Source organism: Stegostoma tigrinum, chromosome 2 (genome assembly GCF_030684315.1).
Source record: "Stegostoma tigrinum isolate sSteTig4 chromosome 2, sSteTig4.hap1, whole genome shotgun sequence".
Taxonomy (NCBI): Eukaryota; Metazoa; Chordata; class Chondrichthyes; order Orectolobiformes; family Stegostomatidae; genus Stegostoma; species Stegostoma tigrinum.
This window is the reverse complement of record NC_081355.1, coordinates 53,030,874-53,056,577: the sequence shown is the minus strand read 5'-3', so window position 1 is coordinate 53,056,577 and position 25,704 is coordinate 53,030,874. Positions and strand designations below refer to the sequence as shown.

At 39.1% G+C, this 25,704-nt stretch overlaps 1 protein-coding gene across 3 annotated transcripts in view; it reads left to right on the top strand.

The window, feature by feature from the left end:
- nsun2 (NOP2/Sun RNA methyltransferase 2) overlaps positions 1-25,704 on the top strand; it is a 55,893-nt gene that overhangs the window by 3,215 nt on the left and 26,974 nt on the right. For all 3 annotated transcript variants that reach the window (XM_059653917.1, XM_059653915.1, XM_059653914.1), the window contains exons 2-13: positions 2,765-2,922; positions 5,168-5,272; positions 5,349-5,454; positions 8,342-8,413; positions 10,067-10,151; positions 13,036-13,231; positions 14,509-14,583; positions 18,401-18,531; positions 19,064-19,137; positions 19,543-19,673; positions 23,514-23,610; positions 24,825-24,952. In XM_059653917.1, the coding sequence (XP_059509900.1) occupies positions 2,765-2,922; positions 5,168-5,272; positions 5,349-5,454; positions 8,342-8,413; positions 10,067-10,151; positions 13,036-13,231; positions 14,509-14,583; positions 18,401-18,531; positions 19,064-19,137; positions 19,543-19,673; positions 23,514-23,610; positions 24,825-24,952 (1,358 nt within the window). The remainder of the gene's footprint in view (positions 1-2,764; positions 2,923-5,167; positions 5,273-5,348; positions 5,455-8,341; positions 8,414-10,066; positions 10,152-13,035; positions 13,232-14,508; positions 14,584-18,400; positions 18,532-19,063; positions 19,138-19,542; positions 19,674-23,513; positions 23,611-24,824; positions 24,953-25,704) is intronic.

Here is a 25,704-nt window from a genome sequence, read left to right as displayed (position 1 = left end):
ATGGGAGGGGGAGTGGAAATGGTTTGCGACTGGGAGGTGCAGTTGTTTGTTGCGAACTGAGCGGAGGTGTTCTGCAAAGCGGTCCCCAAGCCTCCGCTTGGTTTTCCCAATGTAGAGGAAGCCACACCGGGTACAGTGGATGCAGTATACCACATTGGCAGATGTGCAGGTGAACCTCTGCTTAATGTGGAATGTCATCTTGGGGCCTGGGATGGGGGTGAGGGAGGAGATGTGTGGGCAAGTGTAGCAAGTGTGTCCCTGCTACTGGATCAGGAAGCCTGGGTTCAAGTCCCATCTGTTTGAGAGCAATGTCAGAACATCTCTAAGAAGTCAATTAGAAAATAGCTAGTTCAGGCACCTGAAGATGGGATTGCTGTGATCAACAGTTTAGTGCTGATGCTGCAGGCAGGCTAAAGACTTACCTCTGCCCACTTGGATGCAGTATCACTTTGTAAGTGGTAGCTGGTTAGCTCAGATGGTTACAACCTGGTACTAACAGTGCCCAGGTCATGTAATTAGTGCCTCAATTGGCCAGTGTTGTTGGCTTCTTCCCTAGACTTCAATTCTAAAGTGCTTTCATGGCTCAGAGGTAGGGATATTACCACTAGCAGCAGGCGTGGATTTAAATCATATCTGCTCCAGAGGTGTGTAATAAAATCTCTGGACAGGTTGATAAGAAAATATCTTCTCTTAGAAACTCTCGTAGTGATGCCCTGGAAGTGAGATAATTGGTTTTTAATAGTGATAACTGTCTTCCTTTGAACAGGTACGATTCCAGAAAGTGAAGATTCAAGAGGTGAATCCATCTTAATTCCTGTTAACTCGAATCTTACCAGGTCTTGAGCTTCCATGTGAAACACTGCCTCAGCGTCAAGGATGATTATCTGTTACTTTGAAATTTAGCATGTCTCTCCGTGTTTTGATCTAACGTGTGATGAAGCCATGAACTGAGTGGTCCTGGTTCAGTCCAAAATGAGTATTGTTGAACAGGTCTCATTCTCTTGATAGCTGGTGACACCAGTCCATAATTGTGCTGATCAAGAGCTGGGTAATGGGTTGGTGTTTGGCTGTCTTGCTAGTTGTGGGCAGGATGGTATGTGGTTAAACTGATGGGACACGTTTAAAAATGAGTGGCCTTCCATTTAAGATGGGGATAAGAAGGAATTATTTTGGACAGTGGTTTGAGCGTATTGAACTATCTTCCCCAGAGAGGAGTGAAGGTAGGGTTCATTGAATATTTTTAAGGCAGAGGTAGTTCAAATCTTGCTGGAAAAGCTCAGCAGGTCTGGCAGCATCTGTGAAGGAGAAAAGAGTTAATATTTCAGGTTCAGTGATCCTTCCTTAGAACAGCATCAGTTCTGAGGAAGGGTCACTGGACCGAAATTTTGACTGCTTTCTTCCCACACAGATGCTGCCAGACCTGCTGACCTTTTCCAGCAACTTTGTTTTTGTTCCTGATTTACAGCATCCGCAGTTCTTTCGGTTTTTATTTAGTACTTCAAGTCTTGACTAACCGGCAGTCAGCGTAAAGGTAGAATTGAAGTCACGATCACATAACAATGGTCATGTCAAGTGGTGTAGATTCCGGGGTTGAATGGTCAACTAGTGTGCCCGATTTGTGTGTTATAAGATGTATATCTAGGCAATTTTGTCAGATAGATGCTAGTGTTGCAGATGTACTTCAGTAGCTTGGCTAGGGGTGTAGTTAGTTCTGGAGCATGTCTTCAGCATTGCTGCTGGATTGTTGCCTGGACCCATCCTCTTTGCAGTGTTCAGTATGCTCAGCTGTTTCTAAATACCATGCAGAGTGAACTGAATTTGTTGATGATTGGAATCTCCAGATGAGATGTATCATCTACTTTTGATTCTGACTGAAGATGATTTTAAGTTTCAGCCTTATCTTGTGCATTTGTGTCGAATATTGAGATCGCTAAACTCTCCTTTTATAGAATCCATACCATGTAGAAACAGGCCATTCAGCCAGCCCAACAAGTCCACACCAACCCTTCTGAAGAACATTCCACCCCAACCTATCCCCTTACATCCCAAAACCCTTCATTTCCCATGGCTAATGCACCTAACCTACACGTCCCTGAACACTATGGGCAAATTACCATGGTCAATCCATCTAACCTGCAAATCTTTGGACTGTGGGAGGAAACCGGAGCATGCAGTGAAAACCACTGCAGACATAAGGAGAAAGCTCCCCACGGGTGGAATTGAACCCAGGTCCGTGGTGCTATGAGGCGGTAGTTCTAACCACTGAGCTATGGTACTGCCCGAATCCTGTTTGAGAACCCAAGCCTGTGTCTCTTTAAGAACTCTGCAGTCAACATTCCTACCAACGTTCTTGTGGATGGATGCATGCATCTTAGACAAATAGAGATGAAGATGTCAAGTCGAATTTCTTCCATATCTTGATCTTCATTGTCTGTCAGTTGCTCAATCCTGCATGTGCCCTTTGGGACCTGGCATAGTCAGTCATGCTTCTGTACACTTTTGATGGATGCTCGAGTTTCCAAGCAAAGTAGCTTCTTGGCCCCTGCATATTTCTCGTATTTCTTCCAAATGACTTGAATATGAAGGAGTACTGAGCCATCAGTGATGGGAAGATGATGATAAGTGGTGATCAGATAGAAATTCTTTGTCTCTCCCTGACCTGATGCCATGGAGTACAAGGTAGCAGATCTGTTTAATTATATCATATATGGGTCCAAATTGTTGCACTTATTTAACAGTTGAATATATTCTGCTTAATTTACAGGGTTGGGGAGCTGGTTACCAAGAGATTATTAAAGAAAACAAACTATATGAAGAATATTACCAAAGACAGAAGATTGTTCCTGAGGGGGAATGGGATCAGTTTATGGCAACCATGAGAGAAGCATTGCCAGCTACTATTCGGATAACTGGGTATAAAAGGTGAGTGAGAAAGAACTGGATTAGTAGCCTGAATATTTGTGGTAGAACGAACAGTGAGACCACTGTAACGGATAAATCAAAGGCAACTTCCAGTGACTGGTGATGCACAACTAAACCTGCAGAACTAAACGAAACCTCCTTTGAGAAGTGTCACTCTTAATGCCAAAAGCATCAATAACATTTAATCAAACATTGGGAAGTTAATGTTGTGGTTTGTTGGCTCACTGAGCTCGTTTCTTGTTCTGCAGACGTTTCATTACCCTGCTGGGTGACATCATCAGTGCAGCCTCCAATGAAGTGCTGTTGTGTTTTCCCGCCTGATTTTTAAACTCGAGTCTGTTGAGCTGGATTACTTCACTTCCGGTTTTCCTTTGCAGTGGAGTGTATACAGGGTCGAGTTCTGTGTGTTGCTGGCTTTCTTCGTGGAGTACCAGGCTTCTAGGAACTCCAGTGCCTGTCTCTGCTTTGCTTGTCCCAGGATCTTGGTGTTGCCCCAATCAAATTGGTGATTCTCCTTATCCACATGGACCGGCTCAGGAAAAGTTAGACTATTAAACAAAGCCTAGACTGTTCCTGGTTAACTAATAAATTTAACCTCGTAGTCCTTGTTCCCCACCCCAGCGGATACTGACCCAACAAATTCCAGCTCTGCCTTGCACGTAACATCCACTTTGTTGTCCAGCATTATACCCTGCCCTCCTTGAACCCTAACCCCTCACTTGGCTTACAGGTCAGTGCTTTTAAATGAGTTCTCAAATTGGCTGTATGCAATTCTGGATATTTAACTCTCAGAAAACAGTGCCTTGAGGAGCCCAGAGAGTCTCCTGTCGGAATTTTTGGACAAAAAAGGAGCAGAATGGCGATCAGAGTGTGATTGCCATTTGGACAATCCAGCTCCATGTCCCTTGGTAAGGATATCAATCTGGTTAAAGCTGCTACAGTGTTGGTTGCCCAGGTACTGGAACCCTATAGGGAGGGTTCCACATCGTTTTGGATTTTGGATTGCTGTGGATCATTTTGCAAGAGTCTGAAAATGAGTATGGCAAATGACAAGTGTATTCATTCAGGCAAACGTACTGGTAGTAAGGAAAAGAAAGAAGTTTCTTTTTTTTTATTAGTTATCTCAATGTCATCTATAAGCTCCATTAAACAAATTACTTTTTTTAAAGTTCAGCCACAGTATGCGTTGGCTAATTAATGCAGAGCAGCACCCCACAAAAGTGTTCTATTGCTATGGCAGTATCAAATGCTTGGGAGACATGATGTTGGACGAAAAATCCTTTATGGTATAATTTCACACATAAGAGGAGAGTTATCCTAAGTCTTGTTCAATATCTATCCCTTACTGATCATAAAAATCTGGTCATTCCCATACTGTGGGCACTTGCTGTGAGGAAAGTAGCTGCTCAATGTCCTTCATTCTAATGGTGGCTGCCCTTTAAAAGTATTTAATTGACTGTAAAGTGGACTGTATAGCTCTCTGAGATGCTGTGTGGCCATGAAAGGTGCATTATAAGTGGAAGTCTTTCACTTCCTTGTGACATTTTGATGTGCACAATTCGGAGATTTACATGAGCTCTCCCCTTACCAGTGTCTTATTATGGAAATAGCTTCTCATTATGCTTCTATTTAGAGCTTCTTCCTTGTAATTGCAAAGATTGAGAGAGAACATTGCCAAAGCAATACAAGTTTTTGCTTTAAGCATATTTTTCTTTGCAACAATATGCATCAAGATTGTTTTATCATTTAAAAAAGTGTGAATTTTTTTTGCATTGTGACAATACAATGTTTTGTAATTTTTACCCAAGATTGAAATGCTTTCTTACAGCAGTATAGATCGTTTTTAAAATGCAGTAGTAAAATGTGCAATGGAGATGTCAGCTGCTGACATATTACTGGCTCAATCACACTTCTATCCCAAGTATTATTGTTGAATTGATTCTTGAAAGTATCACTACCTCTGGTTGTCCTTTCTTTTTAAAGGAACTGTCATTTTCCATTTTAAACTTTCTAGCTTGTTTTATGGAAGACTTTATTGAGCCAGGGATTTATGTTTGGTGTGCACCCTTTGCGTATTATGTGCTTCAAAAACTTGTAAGGAAGCCAGGAATTAAGCATCCTTCACTGTGAAACCTGATTTTCTTGAACAAAACTAAATATTTGCCATATGACGATGCTTGTTCAGAATTTTTGATTTTTCTCTTTGCTTTTCTCCTTCTGTTCCCCCTCATGTTTGCTTGTAAAGCCACGCAGAAGAGATTTTGCATTGTCTAAAAACAAAGTATTTCCAAGAATTGCAGGACTTGGAGGTGGATGGGCAGAAGATTGAGGCCCCACAACCTTTGAGCTGGTAAGAAATCTTCACGCTTGTGACAGTGAAGTTGTACTTTTCAACAGCTTTGGTTAAATTGAGATTTCTTTTGCAGGTATCCAGGTGAATTAGCTTGGCATATTAACATTAGCAGGAAGATGCTGAGAAAGTCACCAGTCTTGCAGAAGTTCCATCAGTTTCTTGTTAGTGAAACAGAATCTGTAAGTATTCATATTCATGGGGGACAAAAGTGCAGTAAAATGATGAAAATTTTCAAAAGTTGCAAAGCAAAGGATTCTCAATTTACTTCACAAATGTTTCTCTTGGTGTATTAACGGATTGCAATTCTATTTTTGAAGATGGCTTAATTAATGTCGCAAATGTAGGAGTTCAGAATACATTTATATCTGCTAATTAATAATTTGCAACTTTGTTTTGTAGTATGATGGAAAATGCATTTTCTTCTTCAAACCTAAAGATTTTCACAGCTAGGGGAAACTTTAACAATACAGACAGACGTTAATCTTAAAATACTTGATTCTTTATCTTAACGAGATAGACTAGTCAAAATTAAATTGCTGATATAGCAAGATGTGGAGCTGGACGAGCACAGCAGGCCGAGGAGCAGGAAGGCTGACACTTCGGGCCTTTTTTTAAAGAAGGGTCGGCGGGCCTTTTTTTAAAGAAGGGTCTAGGCCCGAAACGTCGGCATTCCTGCTCCTCTGTCTGCTGTTTCTGCATATCAAAAAATGCAATAAACATAATAGCAATTTAATTTTGTTTCAGAGATAGTAGGAACTGCAGATGCTGGAGAATCTGAAATAACAGGCTGTAGAGCTGGACGAACACAGCAGGCTGAGGAGCAGGAATGCCGATGTTTCGGGCCTAGACCCTTCTTTAAAAAAAACGCCCGAAGCGTCAGCCTTCCTGCTGCTTGGCCTGCTGTGTTCGTCCAGCTCTACACCCTGTTATTTCAGATTCTCCAGCATCTGCAGTTCCTACTATCTCTGAAACAAAATTAAATTGCTATTATGTTTATTGCATTTTTCGATATGCAGAAACTCTAAATCAAATAAGGTGTTGAAATAATTAGATTGGTAATTGTCCGCTTAAATCTGTGCTGTCCAAAAGATCTTGAACCTAATACAGTATAAACTCAAATTTCAGATCTCTTCTTTGCAATTGCTGTGTTACTGCTTTGACTATTTATTTGCTCTTCTTCATTTCTTTGAAATGAAAGGGAGGGAAAAGATGGAGAGAAACATGCAGTATGGTTACCCAGAACTTGTATTGGAACTATTGACTTGCTCTGTATATTATATATATAAAGACCTGCATTTGGGTAAAGGAAGAACAGCTTTCAGGTTTACAAATGATACAAAAATTGGCAACCAGTCAAGTATGAGCATGTTAATGGAACACTTCAGGAGGATGTGGGTAAGGTAGAAAGGCACTTTGCAGATGCAATTAAATGTTTACAAAGTAATGCACTTGGGAAAAATAGTATAGGGAGCACTTAACCTAAAATGATCAGTGGGCCTAGGATGTGCAGGGCAAGTTGAAAATACAGTTAAGAAAGCATATAGGATACCGTCTACATGTTTCTCTACATTCAGAAAAGCATCTAGCCACCACTCCACTTTGCCTCTAATTCCTAAACAAATTCTGTTCACGAGTAACCATTGTCTTCTGAACATCATGCACATTCATTTCCTGAATCGCACTGTTAGTAGGTAGTTTATAAAACGCCCTTTGAAGATGGCTTAAATTAATTAATGTCACACGTAGGAATTCAGAATACATTTATACCTGCAACAGATGCAACGATACATTGTCTTTGTCAAACATCCCTTTTGCTGAAAATAACTTTAAAACAAACAAATAAATATATGATAGTTGGCTTTATAATAGTGGATATTGATTACAAAAGCAAGGAAGCCCATTAACCTGTTGCAAATATTTAATTAAGCTTTGGCTAGGGTATGGAGTACAATACTGGTGGCCAATTTTCAGGAGTAGGATACAGGGGAGTCTACCAGCGTGACACCAATGATAAGGGACTTCCATTAATTTGAGAGATTTGGAGAAGCTGAGATTGACCCTATTTCATTCATGTCTTAGTAACCTCTAGGCTCCAGCACACTTGCTGGCGCCTCATGCTCAACTCTCCTTAAACATGAGGTCATCCAAAATTCTGCTCCTGTCCTGATTTGAGTAAGTCCATTCACCCATCAACACTCTTACCTGCGTTGTCTTCTGGTTAAACACCGTTTCAGTTTTAAATTTTTTTTAAAATCTTTATTTTGAAATCTCTACATGGCTTTGCGACTGCCTATCTCTGTAGCTATTCAGTTAGTTCTGATCCCTCCAGCATCATCAGTTTCACTCTTTGCACCATGATACCTCTGTGTCAGGTGCAAGTAGCCTTTATATTTCTGAGTGTAGCCTATGTCGAATTTTGTTTTCTGGCAATTTTATGAGCCACCGTTGTGCACATGGTTATATTTATGTGTAATACAATAAGCACAAGTTATTGATGAAATAGCAGAGATGATGAAATATGGCCTTGAGAGAAATGCAAATTATGAAGGATTGTGATAGAGCAAATAGGGGGGGAAAAAAAAACTTTGCTTTGGAAAATAGGTCAGTAACCAAATGTCAGATATTAGACAAGATATTAGCCAGCAAACTGGGGCATATGGAAAAATTTCTTTACACAGTTGTCAAAATCTATAACGTTCCACCTGAAATTGCAGTAAATCACTTTCCATGGAAAATTTTACAAAGCAACTGGAAATATAATTAGACATGTCTCAGTCACAAACTGAGGTGTAGGGAATACATTTAAACAGCTATTTTGAAGAACTGGCAAAGACATGATGGGGCCAGTTGCTACCTTCTTTATAAGATTTATGACTTCATAAAATTACAAATTTAAGTGTGCATATAGTGTAAGTAAAAACCATGTCATGTCCAAATTAATCCTGATAAATACTTTATCAGTCAGTCTTTGATTGTTTGAATTGTGGGCCATCTCATTTATTTTGAATTGTACTGCTTTGTTGCTATAATATACTTCCAGTTGTATAATTTTTCTGCTTTTTCTAGGGGAATATCAGTCGCCAGGAAGCTGTCAGTATGATTCCTCCTTTGCTGCTTGATATTAAGGCACATCATAAGGTACAATTGATAGTTATTTCTGATATAGGAACGACAATTCAATGCAGAGTAGTACAAAAATAGGTTAGATCACTCATTTAAAGCCAGTGTTTCAAATAAATTGAAAATCACTAGAGGGTGTAGTTGTTCTGTTGCCTTTGAGGCACTGACCCAAATTTACTTAACAATGTCAATATCAAAATGGTAGTGCAGAACAGTACTGAGGCCCTGAAATGCACTGTAATATGTTAGTTGAGTTTGCATGGATTAGTTTTGTAGCCTAGTTCATTTGTCACCGGAAGCTGTGGCCCAGTTTGTACTTTGAATAAGCTAATATGGTTCCACGAAAATGAGCAGAGCCTTTGAAAGTAGACTCTCTGTTAAGCAGAAGTATTTATTCTATTAAAGGCTTGTAAAGTTCATCAAGCATTGAGATAGCCATGTAGTGGTCTCGGCCCGAAACATCAGCTTTTGTGCTCCTAAGATGCTGCTTGGCCTGCTGTGTTCGTCCAGCCCCACACTTCGTTATCTAGTGTTTTCTGAAGTTGTGTTGAGGTAAAGCCAAGTAGTTGCTTCTCTATGCAATGTATTAGTGTGCCAGCTGGCTTCTTGCAATACTTAAACAACTTGCAGACTTGTCTGTTGTATTTATTGATGCTGGTTTGCAAATGATCTAATTTTTAGTTTCACCATTTTACATACTGGACTTGTGCGCGGAAAGTTTGGGTTGCAAGTCATCTGTGACGTCTGATATTTGGAACTGTCCATAATTGAAAGATGGAGGAATCCCGGAGAAAAATTCAAATAGCATTAACCAAAGTAGGGTTAGAGAAATTGGAGTCATGCTCGTTAATATATTTTTCTGAGTGTGCATGTGCAGTGGTTGCAGGAGCAGCCTCCCCAGATGTGAATGCAGTTCTTAAGTTTTTAAAACAAAATTTGTGCTTTATATAGGCTTTGGAGGTATCAAAGTCAGAACTATTTAGTGTGAAAGCAAACTTTTAGTAGTAAAGGAAATGTGCAAAATGCTTAGGGACAAAACTGTATAATAATCAAAATGTGGGAGATTAAGGTTAGAAGTGGTTGCTGTTGCTTAAAGTCGAAAAGAACAGATCTTAAACCTCCTGTTTGTAAACTTCTCTGTAATCTTATTTGTTCTGTAATGACATGGTCATCAAGATGTAATTTATGCATTTCATTAGAATGGAACTGATTTAGTTTGTGATTTGAGTTTTGTGAAAATTGGGCAAATTGTAAAATTCCATCTTCAAAATTCATTGCAGTAAAGCGACATTTGACTTTTTCATACCTAATCAGTGACTTTAAATTATGTGCATGAGTGAAGTGCAAAAGTAAATCCTTGCAAAAGTAAGTTTGTGATTCGTGAACCTAAATGTTTTGAGCCCTTTTGTTTTCAGCCCAGTCTATTCCCGAGATTATTTCGACATGATTTTTCCTAACTTAATGCAATTTTCCAAATAAGAATAAGTATTACTTTCGCAGGTAAAACAATTGAAATGCTATCAATGAATATTTAATTCTCCATTTGAAGTGTTTGGCCTTTCAAAATTTAAATTGTTGGATTTTATTATTGTGTACTATTTACGCGTTTGTATCCTTAAAGTTGAATTATGATGTAAATTGAGTGAACAAGTCAAAGTTGTCCCTTGTTAGATTCTCGATATGTGTGCAGCACCCGGATCAAAGACTGCTCAGCTGATTGAGATGCTGCATTCTGACATGAATGTTGCTTTTCCAGGTAATTTTTTTTTCTGACTGGAGGGCATTCAAACTCTACAGTGTCAAGGTCTCTACTATTTCAAATGTCCCTCTGAAATTGCTGTACTAATATGTTGAATTATAAAGCAATGGGCAAAAAAGGCAACCAGATGTAAAATACTATTTGTTACAGTGTTAAGTTTTCTGACCCTGTCTTCTCTTTTGTTTTTACAAGTTTATACACAAATTGATGTGCATTTTTAATGCACTTTATTTCTCTCTTTTCATTTTACGCACTTACAAGTTTACTACTAATGCAACTGTGCAGAACTAGATGGCAAATATTCATTATTCTTAGTTGAATTATCTTCCTGATTTTATTTGGTCTAATTGAAATTACTAATATATTGTCCTCCCTTATTTCTTGCAAAATGTGACTTAAGATTCCTGTCATCATTGCTTATTGTTTTTGCAAAGAAGTGTTGAATGTAAATTGGTTTTGAGCAACAGTTATTATTAATGACAATTTGAGAGGCTTCATCTGCTCTACACATATTGCCAGAAGCATGTTCCAGCTTGATGCTATTGCTAAAACAGTTTAAGTTTTAATGTTCAGTCTATTAAGAATATTACCATTTTTGTTCATTATTCTTGATGGAGAAGTGGTGAGTTGAAGATGCAGAAAGGAAAGATTACTGCGGAGCATGTGCACACTGTATTTGTAATAATTTACTGATTACCATGTCTTATTATAAGTCAGATAATGCACTTAGGGACAGATTTAGGTTGTAGACAAAATAAATTGATTTATTTTTCTGGCAAGTTGGAGATCAACTTTGCCGTTGTTGAGAAGGCAAACAATTGAGCAGAGTCCATGAGTTGTAATTTTGTCTTGTTTGGTTCAAGGGTACACCCTAATTCTGTTACTGATTTCTCCCATACAGTAGTGATTATAATAAGAGTTATAAATGCAAAAAGAAGGCTACTTATTTGTTTGTTTCAACATCAGTCTTCTAGGTCATGTTGCACTAGATGAAGCTGAAGTCAATTTCCTTTTTGTTTCTAGACTAATATTACAGCAATTTATGAAGACAGTAAAAGGGCTGGGATATGGAATGGAAAAAAGTGAACTATGAGCCATTTATTAAGGATTGTTTAACTGCGATTTGCGTACTCTGCGTGGTGGGAGGGAGAAGTTCAAGTATTGTTCTAAAGGACACTCTATTAACGTTTTGTACTCGTTAGTACGTTGCTCAAGGATGCAAATGAAAGGGAAAGCCATCATTTCATATTGTGTGAAAGGAGAGTACAGATTGGCATGGTAGAGGTGTTTCCATGGAAAATGCACGCATGAATGGTATTGGTGAATGACAGCAGCTAGGTTTGGGTGAAATTTTAAACCAAGCAGGTTGATTCTGATTGAACAACTAATGGCTGTTATCTGTTTGATTTGTAGCAGGTGTGACGTACATCTGTAAGCAAAAAATCAGGCTGTGTGTTAATATATTTAGCATCCAGTACATACAAGTATACCAAATTGGCAATCCTGAGTTAGTTGTCAGTGTATTTCTTTGCATAATTGGGATTATTCTCTAAATGGTGTCCTATTAGAGAATCACATCTGAAGCTGGAGGCTTTATTGTGAATTTTGTATCTGTGTACTAGTTGGTTGTGGTCAATATCTTGTTTGCTGCAAATAGTTGAAAAGTTGTACAAAATCCTGGTTGGAGACTGCTTTGAATGCTGTGAGAAGATCCAGGCACCACAATTTAGGAAGGATATATTGGCCTTGGACAGAGTACAATGTAGCTTTACAAGAATGATATTTGGACTTCAGGGATTATGTTATGAGAAGAGATTACACAAATTAGGCTTGTTTTCTTTAGAATTTAGAAGGTTAAGTGGTGATCTAATCGAAGCCTTCAAGATATTAACAGGAAAAGACAGTTGATAAAGATCACTTATTTCCACTGGTTGGGAATTTTTCAACTTGGGGTCATAACCTAAAAATTAGGGTCACGCCATTCAGATGAGATGTTAGGAAGCACATCTATATACAGAGGATAGTAGATGTTTAAGTGTTCCATAAATGTCAGTGGATGCTAGATCAATTATTAGTTTTAAATCCGAGATTGATAAATCTTTGTTAAGCATAGGTATTAAGGGATATGGGCCAAAGTCAGGAATATGGAGTGAGGCCACAGATCAGCCAAGACTTCATTGAATGGCAGAATGGCCTATCATTGTTTCTCTAATCTGTTTGATTTGATCTGTCAGTCTTTGAAAGTTGTGGCCTCTCTCTTTGATATCATAACAGAAACAAAAACCGAAGTCGCTGGATAAGCTCAGCAAGTCTGGTAGTACCTGCAAAGAGAAATCTGTTAACATTTCTGGTCCAGTGACTGTTCTCTCTCTCTGGCTCTCAGGCTTGCGGAGCTTTTCCAGCAATTCCTGTTTTTGTTTCTGATGTATAGAATCTGCAATTTTTACACTTTTTATTTGATATCGTACCAGTACTGAAATTCATCTACCATATCACTCTGTGTGTGAGGCAAAATGTTTTGCCTTAACTGTAGCATTCTTTAAAAGTGACCGTTGGTCGAGAAAGTGCCCTTAAAAATTTAAATCAATCTGCCTGACTTAAAATGCAAACAAAACCAGACCATTAACTCTCAGTCAACGTTAACTGATGTATTTTCCATGGAACTTGCCAACCAGTCAGCACAGTCCTCTCATACAGTATAAATGTTTCCCCTTAAATTAGTAGTTATGTCAATTGTTCTGTTGAATGCTTTAGCAGCATGTATTTATTCAGCAGTACTCAAGTTCTTCATGATCACACAACTTATGTCGTGTATTTTGTTCCTCTGTCACATTTCAATCGCGGAATTTGATACTAATATTTTGTTTCTTTGTTTTATAAGAGGGTTTTGTAATTGCTAATGATGTTGACAACAAGCGGTGTTACCTATTGGTTCATCAGTCAAAGCGCTTGCATAGCCCATGTATTATGGTGGTGAATCATGATGCATCGAATATACCAAGATTACAGATGGCGGACGCTGATGGTCAAAGGAACATCCTCTTCTATGACAGGATTTTGTGCGATGTACCATGCAGGTACAGTGGTGTGAATGCCATAAATGTGTTACTATCTTTTTATTTACAGCTTAATATCCTACAACTGGCTGCATGCCTTTCGCAAATAGAAATTTCCATACTGATTCATGGTAGTTTGATAATTATCCTTTTCAAAATCCTCATCTACGGATTGCACTTTTCTCCTTCATTATTACAAGGAAGAAATGTAATTCTCTGCATTTTGTCTGTCTCTAGTTTGCCCTTTTAGTTATGCTTCATAATTGGACGTAAGCGTTATAAAACTCTGAAGGTGAACCAGTAAATGTTAGGTTACTTAAAGTTTAAAATTTTGTGAGCATTTGATGTATGCTAATATGACTAGTGCTTCTGAGAAATAATTAGTTTTACAAAAAATTAAGGATCTACTTAAATGGCCTGTTGTCGCAATTGTAGGTTCATTGTTTCGAAGGAGATGAATGCAAGTAAAATCTCAGAAATAGGCATTTTAAAAGGAGGTTAAAATCCAGTTGTTTCTCTGTCTATATATTCAAAATGTGGATTTATAGTTTCCTTCAGATACGCTTTAATGTGGTTGAAAAGTTGTGTAAAAGTAGCCAAGATTTTTTCTCCTCTTACAGAGACTATATCTTTACTTTTGCTTTGTCTCCCGCGATGAGATATAATATAATCAATGGTGAATTTCTCTATTTTGAGCCAACCTTTCAAGCTGTGCTATTGTGGAACCCTTTAATGTGGAATTCTGTCAAGAAAAGCGATTTAATCTGTACCAGACACCGAATTTTGAACTTTTACCATTTGACTGCTTAAAGTGCTGAATTTAGTTCTTAAAGTACTTAGTCTGAAAGGGAGTACTGAGAGTTTCCTTTATCAGGGATTTTTGTCATGGAATTTACTGCCAGGCGTGAGCTTCCTGTAGTGCAGAACAGTTTGTATGAGGCTTTGTTTTTCATTGAGCTGCAGCATCCAGTCAATTGATGTTTGGGGTGCCCCGAATTAAGAACGTTCGGACAGAGCTATCATTTTAAACCTCCAACTTAAGAGCATCTCTTGTATTATGAACATTTTATATTGTCCTGCATCGTGTTCTGACTTTTATACAAGTCGACCTGAAAGCACACTTAAGAACAGAACCTGTATGCAACCCAAGGACTGCATATATCTATTTCATGGCACTAGCTTGTCCTGTGAGGGAAATTCAGCAACATGAAAGTATAGTCATTGAATTTGAACAGCCTGTGCAATGTCTGTCTGTTAACTTGTCTTGTCAAATTTTGAGAATGTGCTTTTTTTTTCAGTGGTGATGCAACCTTGAGAAAGAATATTGATGTGTGGCAGAAGTGGACAACCAGCAACAGCCTCCAGTTGCATGGGTAAGACTGTTAAAGCTTCTAAGTTGAGGACATCATCTTGTTTTCTCTCTTTATTTCTCAAGTAATAAGTCTTTTGTTGGTCTGTGCATTGCTATTTGGTTAACAGTAGCACGTGAGATGACTGATTTATGTGGAATAATGTCGAAAGAATGTTCACTCCTCTCAGGTTGGAAACACGGGCACTGTTTTAAAATTAGGAGTTGGCCTTTTTGAACAGAGAAGAATTTTTTGTTCTGCCAGTTTGCAACATGCTCAGAACGTGTTGGAGGTGCAGTCATCTAATATTTTCAAAGCAAAGGTCGATGCTCAAAAGAGCATCCCACCCAGACCCAACCCCTACTCTATCTCCCACCCTAGACATTATGGGCGATTTAGCATGGTCAGTCCACCTAAACTGAACATCTGTGGACTGAGGAAACTCATGCAAATATGGGGAGAATCTTTGCGGAGTTCGCACAGAATCCCCCAAGGCCAGAATCGAACCCGGGTCCCTGGCTCTGTGAGGGAGCAGTGCCACTGAGCCACCGTGCTGTCCAGAGTGTCAGTTGAGGGACTCAAAGGTTATTGGAGATGGAATGTGGAATTGGATGCAAAATAGATCAGTCCTAATCCTATTGGATTGTGGAGCAGTCTTAAGGGACTGAATTGCCACCTTCTGTTCCTAGTTTGTGATTTTCATAGAAAGGATGAAGTGCTGGAGATTCCAGATTTCAGAAGCTGTTTAATGTTATCCCAAGTAATTAACTGAGAATAGACCAATGAGGTAAGATGGTTATTTAGTAGAGTGGTGGTATGCAAAAGGTTTTTGTTTTTTTTTGGTGAAATCCAGTGATATATGGGGTTCCACATTGGTCAGTACTGGGGCTGCAGTTAAAGGTGCAATATTGTACAGTTCTGCTTGCTGTCCAGCACAACTGGCCTCCTGATAAGCATAACTTTGTCCCCTATTCCAGTATCTAGGAAAAATGACAAATGTTTCTCTATTTATCAGCATGTTCCTTTTGATAGAGGACTTTATAATCCCTTGAAAACAGTTGGTTTGCTCTGTTGGCTGGAGAGTTGGTTTGCAATGCAGAGTAATGCCAACAGCGTGGGTTCAAATCCTATACTGGCTGAGATTATCATGAAGGACTTTCCTTCTGAGCCTTGCCCCTTCCTGTGGTACCTCTTCTCTTAAACCACAGGGCTGCTCTCTAGTTATTAGGACTATGATGACTTTATGTTTGTATTCCTTGCCTTTAGTCTCTGTGTAGTCAGCTTATCTTTACTATAATTATTCTTGATGTTTCATAAATGTTGAAGTCAAAATAATTTATATATTGCTTTTTTATATTTTGTTCTTTTAATGGGATGTAAGCATTGCTGGTGACATCAGTGTTTGTCCACCTTGTATTACCTGTGAGAACTTGGTAGTAGTGTCACTCTCTTAAGCCATTGCAGTCTATCTGATGTAAGTGACTTCTGTTAGTTGCTCTTTCTGGGAAAGAGCACCAGGTATTTGTCCCCGTGATCATGAAAGAATGGCTTATGAAGTTGTTTGCAATCCATTATGGAATGGTACGTGCTGATACAAAGACCAGTAGTTATCTATTATCCATTAAAAAGATTTAATAGCAAATGTAAAGTTGCCATAGTCCACAGAATCCTTTCAGTGTTGAAAGAGACCATTCACCAAGGTGGCAGACAGTTGTTTTTCTTTATTCATGGGATGAGGGTGTTGCTAGCTAGGCAGCATTTCTTGCCCATCCCTAATTGCCCAGAGGGCAGTTCAGAGTCAGCCATATTGCTGTGGGTCTAATGTCACATGTGGGCCAGACCAGGGAAGGATGGCAGTTTCCCTCCCTAAAGTGAACCAGATGGGTTTTCCTGACAATCGACAATTTGTAATGAGATCGGGGCTTTGTGGCCCCTGCAGAATCCAAATTGTGGTTGGGTATTGTTAGACTGTTAATTACAGATATTTATTGAACTTAAATTCCACCATCTATGTGGCATGATTTGAACCCAGGTCCCCAGAACATTATCTGGGTCTCTGGATTAACAGCCCAGTGATAATACTGGGTACTGTAGGATTCAGTGCTAGGAGAATAGCTATTCACAATATGTATTAATCATTTAGACAAGGGAATTAAATATAATACCTCCAAGTTTGTAGATGGTACAAAGCAGCTCAAGGCTAAGTGTATCCCACTTAGGACTGAGATGGGAGAAATTTCTTCACTCAGGGAGTGAGAAACCTGTGTAATTCTCTGTCACAAAAAGCAGTTGAGGCCAAAAAATTGGATGTTTAGAAGAAGATAGGTAAAGTTCTTAGGACTGAAGAGCTCAAAGGGTTTGGGGAGAAAGTGACAACAGAGTACTAAGTTAAATGATAAGCTACAATCTTATTGAATGGCAGAGTAGGGCTGGATGGCTTACTTTAGCATACTTCAGATCTTGCTGTATTGCTCCTCAATAGGTGTCGTGAATGGTGCTGAGCATTGTATAATCACCAGCGAACATTCCACTTCTGACCTTAAGGCAGAGACATTAATTGATAAAGCACCTGAAGATGTTTGCACTTGGGATGTTGCTGCAGGAGTTCCTGAGGACAGTCTCATGCAGTCTGACTGGCCTCCTACAATGACAGCTTTCTTCATTTGTACCACAATTGACTCCAGCCATTGGAGAGTTTACCCTCTTTACCATTCACGTAAATTTCATTATTTCCCCTAGATGCTGCTGTAGATCATCTGCTACCTTGATGTTAAGTATGGCCCACATTTTGAAGATGAGCTGTTTTGTCTATGTTTAGCCAAATTTGTAATGAGATCGGGGCTTTGTGGCCCCTGCAGAATCCAAATTGTGGTTGGGTATGCAGGTTATTGCTGTCTACATGCCACATGAAGACCCCTTTGATCACTTCAGTAATCAAGAGATAACTGGAATGGTACCTGGCAGAGTTACATTTCAAATATTTTGATGGACAGGATATATCTGGTCTATTGATGAAAATGTCTACTAGATACAGGTGTTGTAGTTGTGCTGGGACAGCTAGTTTTGGAGAATAGTATTTCTGCCAGGATGTTGTTAGTACCCATACATTTTGCTGTAAGCAGCAAATTGTTGATTCAGACTTCAACTATTTTTGTAATGTCACATGGAAGACTGAAGTCTGGCATGTAATGCTGATTACCTCAAGAGGTGACCGAGATAGATTATTGATTCAGCACATCTGGCTGTGGCTATTCGTGGTTGCACAACCTTCCATCTTCTGCATTGATGCATCCCCCATGTTGAGGGTGGAGATACTTGCGAAGCTGCCTGCTCAGTTTAGTTGTTTAATTGTCCACCATGATTCAAAACTTGACATTGAAAAGAATTGATATGATCTGTCAGCTGTATGACTGTTTAATCTGTCTTTGGTATGAGCTTTTACTGTTTGTCTTGTAATTTCTGTGCTGCATGATGCCATGTCTTTTATTGTAACAGATTTTATGAAAGACCCAGTCATTGGAGTGCAGATACTATCTGGTGCAATGAAGATCAGTTTTTGTGCATATCTAATAAGTACAAATTAATTATATTGAAATTGTTGACATTGTGGATGTGTGTCTGTACAGGAAATGCATTTTGGACTCAGCCAATTGTCTTAGGATTTTTTAGTGTCTGGCTTCTTTCCTCAAATATTTGGTTTGTATTATAGAAGCTGATCTTACCAAAACTAGCATTGTTTTATGATCTATTATAATTATTTATTTCCTTTCTGTTTAGTTCTGATTTACTGAAACACTTTGTAGAGCAATTTATTTGGCTTATGTGAACTGTTATGCCTAAGCTTACAGCAAAGGATTGCCATCCGTGGTGTCGGGCAGTTAGCAGTTGGAGGCAGAATGGTTTACTCCACCTGTTCTCTGAACCCTATTGAAAATGAAGCTGTAATAGCAACTATTCTTGGGAAGAGTGAAGGTGAGTAAGTTGAATGTTTGTATTAAAGCAATTGTGTTCAAAATAAAACTGTGAAATAATTCTTTTAATATATGATAATACGTGTAACTTATAATACTTGCTCTGGAGGAATACCTTAAAAGATTTCTACTTTGCAGTAATTTTAAAAAGAATAATCCTAAGACGACAAAGTTTTATTACCTGTTAACTACTGAGGACTTATTTTCAGTTAAATTTGACTTCTAATTTAGGTTAGGAACTTACAAGTCCTCAGAAAACTGGCATATCTCATTACTAGAGATAATGGGAACTGCAGATGCTTGAGAATCCAAGATAAAGTGTGAAGCTGGATGAACACAGCAGGCCAAGCAACTTTGTGTTCCTGAGATGCTGCTTGGCCTGCTGTGTTCATCCAGCTTCACATTTTGTTATCATATCTCATTATGGGTTTGAGAGTAATGAGAATCGTATAAATTGTTTTGAGAGACTGGGCAGGGTGGAGGTCTAAAACTTTGCACTCCCAAACAGTTGACAAAATGCTAATTTGTTGTAGGAACTCTTGAATTAATTGATGTTTCATCGGAGTTGCCAGGGTTGAAGAGAATGCCTGGCTTAACATCATGGGAGGTAATTTGTTTGTGCTGTAACTCTTCATTGCATCAACCTTTCCCCTGTTCAAAATTCTCTAAACTGTCAGCTTGTTAAAATGTAGAACTGCTGTGAATCATTCATTTAAAACCTTCAACATACACTTGAAGCTTCTTTTCAGTTAAAAGTAAAAGTGTGGAACTTTGTAATTTTACAACTGAAAGGAGAGCATTGGAAAAGTTTTGAATTAGAATTGGAGTCTTCACTCACTGTTCTACAAGCTGTGTTTTGCCTTGTTTTCATTTTCCCCTGGTGCAGTACAAACATTGCTGATCTTGGCTCACAGCAGGATAGGGTGGGAGTGGAAAGAAGTGTGAAGGTACAAACATTGTATTTTAAATATACTTAAACATTGCTTAATTCTTTGATTATAAACTTTGTCAGGTAATGACAAGGGAAGGACATTGGTATGCAGAGTGGTCAGAAGTGCCAGAGAGTAAACAGACTCAAATCCGTCCCACAATGTTTCCAATCAAAGACCCTGAGAAGCTCAAAGCAATGAATCTGGAAAGATGGTTAGTAGTATTTAATTCTTGTAACATTACTACAATGATGTATATAATATTTAAACTAGAAATTTGAACTGAATTGTGGATATTCCTCGAGGAACATTAATTCACGTATTGAGTGTTTTCGTTTAATTGATTGGAGGAGTAACTTGGATGTCCATGATTAATAAAATCATTAACCCATTATTACAAAATACAGAAGGCGTTTTCTTCCATTATGGCATGTTAACTTTATCAATGCTCTTATTTTAAACTGTTGTAACACGTAGTCATAACAAAGAAAATTCTATATGAAAAATAAAATATGGCTAACCTTTCCAAAGTAATCTGCCTCATTCACTGAAGTGATTCATTGACTTGTAGATGTTTACGGTGCTGAATGAGGCTATTCGGCCCATACATTTGTGCTGATCAACAAAAATCTGCCTGGGCTAATCTCATTTTCCTGCACTTAATCATCAACTCAAATGTGTGTATAAACACTGCCTAAATGTTACCAGAATTTCTCACACACCAGCCTGGGCAGCATCTTCTATGGATGGTGCAATCACGTCACTTCTATAATGTGGTGACCAGAACTACAACTAGTATTCCATTCGTTGCCCATCCAGCATTTTATATTGTTCCAGCATAACTTCACTACTTTTGTATTCTGTGCCTCATTTAATTAAGTCAAGCACCCTGTATTGCTGCCTTGACCACCTTAGCTGCTTGCCCTTCTACTTTAAGTATCTTATAGGGTCCTAACATTCATAGTATAACCTCTTGCTTTGTTAATTCTCCTGACTGTGTTTTTGCACTGTTCTGAGCTGAATTCCATTTGTACTGCTGTTACCTGACCAATCCATTGCCGTAACCACAGGAGGGTATCAGTCCCCCTCACTACTGACCACACTATCAATTTTTAAGTCCGCTGTGAGCTTCTGCATTATAATCTCTACAGTTAAGTCCAAATCACTAACGTACACTAGGCACAGCAGAGGTCCCAGGACTGAACTCTAATGCTCCCTCCTAGAAACAGACTTCCAGCCACAGAAGTCTTAGTCTACCATCACCTTTTGCTTCCTGCCCCCTGCCAGTTTTGTTTTCAATGTATCATTTTACCTTGGAGACCAGGGCTCTTACTTTCTTGACCAGCCTGCCATGTGCGACCTTCTCAAAAACCTGCCTAGAGTTCATGTAGCTGACATCAGATGCATGACCCTGATCAACACTTCTGGTTACCATCTCAAAATTTGATCATGTTTTTTGACCGCGACCTTTCCTCAATAAGTCCATGCTGTGACTATCTCTAATTAATTCATGTCTCTCCAAGTGCAGATAACTCTTCCTTAGAAGTCTTCCTAATAACGTTCCCATAACTGGGAGATAAAGCATGTTTGTGTAAACTTTTAAGCATGCATCTTAGTTTTTAACTGTAGCCCATGTTCAAATTGCAAAAACTGTAATCTTCATTATTTTTTGGGTAGTTTATTTCTCAATGTGCATGTAAGTCACTAGGCCAGCATTTGGTGGTGAGTCCCCACCTCGAACTGGTGTGCAGTCCTTATCTATCTTGGCACATTGCTTGGATTTCATATTTTGGTCAGGCCTAGTGTATTGAAAGATACTGATAATTAAGAAGAGGATAATAAGCATCCTTTTACCTGCATGTAAGTATCAAAACTTATGATTCATAGAACATTACAGCACAGTACAGATGTTGTGCCGACCTGTCATACCGATCTCAAGCCCATCTAAACCTACATTATTCCATGTACGTCCATATGCATATCCAATGATGACTTAAATGTACGTAAAGTTGGCGAATCTACTACCGTTGCAGGCAAAGCATTCCATTCCCTTACTACTCTGAGTAAAGAAAGTACCTCTGACATCTGTCCTATGTCTTTCACCCCTCAATTTAAAGCTATGCCCCCTCGTGCTCACCATCACCATCCTAGGAAAAAGGCTCTCCCTATCCACCCTATCTAACCCTCTGATTATTTTTTGTTTCAATTAAGTCACCTCTCAACCTTCTTGTCTCTAATGAAAACAGCCTCAAGTCCCTCAGCCTTTCCTCATAAGACCTTCCCTCCATACCAGGTAACATCCTAGTAAATCTCCTCTGCACCCTTTCCAACGCTTCCACATCCTTCTTATAATGCGGTGACCAGAACTGTACGCTATACTCCAAGTGCGGCCGCACCAGAGTTTTGTACAGCTTCACCATAAACTCTTGGTTCCGGATCTCGATCCCTCTATTAATAAAAGCTAAAACACTGTATGCCTTCTTAACAGCCCTGTCAACCTGGGTGGCAACTTTCAAGGATCTGTGTACATGGACACAGAGATCTCTCTGCTCATCTACACTACTGAGAATCTTACTGTTAGCCCAATACTTTGCCTTCTGGTTGATCCTACCAAAGTGCATCACCTCACACTTGTCCGCATTAAACTCCATTTGTCACCTCTCAGCCCAGCTCTGCAGCTTATCTATGTCTGTCTGCAACCTACAGCATTCTTCGTCACTATCCACAACTCCACCGACCTTAGTGTCATCTGCAAATTTACTAACCCAACCTTCTACGCCCTCATCCAGGTCATTTATAAAAATAACAAACAGCAGTGGATCCAACACCGACCCTAGTGGTACACCACTAGTAACTGGTTTCCAGGATGAACATTTCCCATCAACTACCACCCTCTGTCTTCTTTCAGCAAGCCAATTTCCGATCTAAACTGTATCTCCCACAATTCCATTCCTCCGCATTTTGTACAATAGCCTATTGTGGAGAACCTTATCGAACGCCTTGCTGAAATCCATATACACCACATCAACCGGTTTACTCTCATCTACCTGTTTGGTCACCTTCTCAAAGAACTCAATAAGGTTTGTGAGGCACGACCTTCCCTTCACAAAACCGTGCTGACTATCCCTAATCAATTTCATCTTTTCTAGATGATTATAAATCCTATCCCTTATAACCTTACCAACAACTGAGGTAAGGCTCACTGGTCTATAATCACCAGGGTTGTCTCTACTCCCCTTCTTGAACAGGGGAACCACATTTGCTATCCTCCAGTCATCTGGCACTATTCCTGTGGACAATGACGAGTTAAGGATCACTGCCAAAGGCTCGGCAATCTCCACCGTGGCTTCCCAGAGGATCCGAGGATAAATCCCATCCGGCCCAGGGGACTTATCTATCTTCACCCTCTGAAGGATTTCTAATACCTCTTCCTTGTGAACCTCAATCCCACCTGGTCTAGTAGCCTGTATCTCGGTATTCTCCTCGACAACATTGTCATTTTCTAGAGTGAATACTGTTGAAAAATATTCATTTAGCGCTTCCCCTATCACATCTGACTCCACACACTACTTACCACTACTATCCTTGCTTGGCCCTAATCTTACTTTCGTCATTCTTTTATTCCTTAAATACCTATAGAAAGCCCTGATCCTATCCGCCAACAACTCCTCATGTCTCCTCCTGGCTCTTCTGACCTCTCTCTTTAGGTCTTTCCTGGCTACCTCGTAGCCCTCAAGTGCCCTAACTGAGCCTTCACATCTCATCCTTGTTGGCCTATCTACATAGTGTGTCAGGAAGCCCTCCACACACTGGACAAAAACTGACCCATCGATAGTACTCGAACTATAGTGTTCCCAGTCAATATTTGGAAAGTTGAAGTCCCTTTCCTTATTGGCATATTGGTTGCAAAGAGAATAAAATTGCAAGCCTGCTTTTGACAAGGTTATATGCATTTGACAATACTACATTTATCTTGTATGATAATTGTACTTTTCTTCCAGATCAGCCCGTTAAGGTGTCACTTACCTTCTATAACAACTGAATTTCTTTACAGCATTAGGGTACTTCCTCACCATCAAAATACTGGAGGATTCTTTGTTGCTGTTTTGGAGAAAAAGGCTCCAATGCCTTGGAACAAGCGTGAGCCAAAGGTATGATAGTGTGTCTGTTTGAAATATTTGAATAATTGCCTTTGTATTTAAAATGTTCTACATTCTTTATTTTTCCTGGCTTTTACTGTTCCAGGCATTTAGCAAGACAGTGGTACTCGGGCAGTATTCCCGCCTCTGCATTACATGTTTGACTGAGAAAGCATGAGAGTGCCCAAGTTATTACCAGTTGAACAGAATTCCAATGACATTTACAGGACTTCTTTTTACTAATCACCTCCCTTACTCTTCTGTCTTCTCCCTCTCCCTGTCCCTCCAGTCCGTGATGATGTAAGCATCACTAAGATGCCAGAAATTATTGTCCTCATTTTTTTTATCTGTCTGTATGGTGGTGCTCAGTTTATCCTTGAAGGTTATGCTTTGTGAAGATTTTTTGTTTTGCTTTCAAGTTGGGTGAGGGATGTTAAAGTAAAGGATATGATTAATCAGTATGTTGTGTCCTATTTAAGAGCAAATGAATCCCATTTTTTAACAAGGATTTGTTTTGTAACTGACATCTGTGTATTAGATCTGTTATGTGTACTTTACTGCAATAATGTCCTTTATCTCTGCTCTACAAACTGTTTTTGATAGCACAGATAAGGACATTACCCCCGCTGGCACAGCTTTGTTGCTAATTGCCTGGATATCTTGCAAATTGGACTCTTAAACATATTCTGATCAGTTTCATATCTGCCAATTAAAGGCTTCAGTGAATCTATGTCTAGCATTATATCAGATTGGCTAATTGGCTCTAATTGAAGCTGTACAAATGTAGGATGCATGATTTGTGTTTTCAAAAAAGATTGCATGGAATTAAAATGAATTCAGTCCACATAAAGTACAGGAAAAATTATGGAATCATCTAAAAATGGATCTTCATATCTTCCAGCTCCTGTAAACCACTAATCCAAGAAAATCCCTTTCAAGGAGTGGGTTGATGGGGCCCAACAGCCTTTCACCCACAGTCCCCCTTCTGCCTTTTGTAATATGTATTCTAATTATCCCAGACACTGATTTTTTATTTTATTTTTGGAAACAATGAAAGGATAACATATGAGTTTGAAGATACTAAGTCCTTAAAGTGGCTAGAGTCTGTTCATGGTTTCCCAATCTGAAACATAATACTGATGGGAGAGACTGAAAATGAGTAGGGATTGAGGACCAACCTTTCTTAAGGTAATTGAGTAAATGTTTTAATCTGTATCTTTTGGCAGCTGAGACGTAAAGGAGTGGTGGCTGATTCCCTAGTTGAAGGCCCTGATGAGAAATCTGCAGAAAGCGAAGAAATTAAAAAATACGAAGAAGGTGAAGAAACATCAGGTAGTAAAGATGGTATTTGTTGGTAAGTTGAACCATAATTTGTGGAGCTCATGAAATGTTTTATTCCAGTCTAATTTGACTCTTGTATGTTTTGTTACCGCTTGGTACAGAAGTGGAATGGTGCCTTAGTTTTTCAAGCGCTACAGCAGCAATTAATGTTGAGGGGTTGCATACTGTAGATTTGAGCTGGTGAACTGTCTGATGAGCTTAAATATAACTCCTGTAACTGAGGGAGACAGGGTAGAAACGTTCATGTTGGAAAAAGAAAATCTGAGGTGTATTCTTGTTCTCAGACAAATTGAGAGCCAAGAACCAGGTTACAAGCATTTAATTAATGCATACACAAGGAGATGCAACGTTATCATGTGAAGTGCAAAACTAATTGTGAAGAGTTACAGACAACTCCAAGGCTTTATACAAAAATATTCCAACATATGTGTGTAATACCCATATTTCTTTGCCCATGTGTCTTACATTATTGACCCTGTTCCCCCACAGTTTTCATAAGCCATGCCTGCATTTTACCCAAGACACTCATTTGCTGATGGCGCAACCCCTATACTCCTAACTTGCCTTTGCACTATACATCTATAGTTCCCCTTGCCTTTTATAGTAAAGTTGAACATTTAACCCTTAACTAACAAACTGATTCAATTCCTTCAGTTGCTTTGGAATATTTTGTTTCAAGGCACTAATTGTATTGGCATTGTGTAGGTAACTACCTCAATTAAAGTTTGAGTTGTGATCCAGGGAAACAGTAAAATGAAGATAATA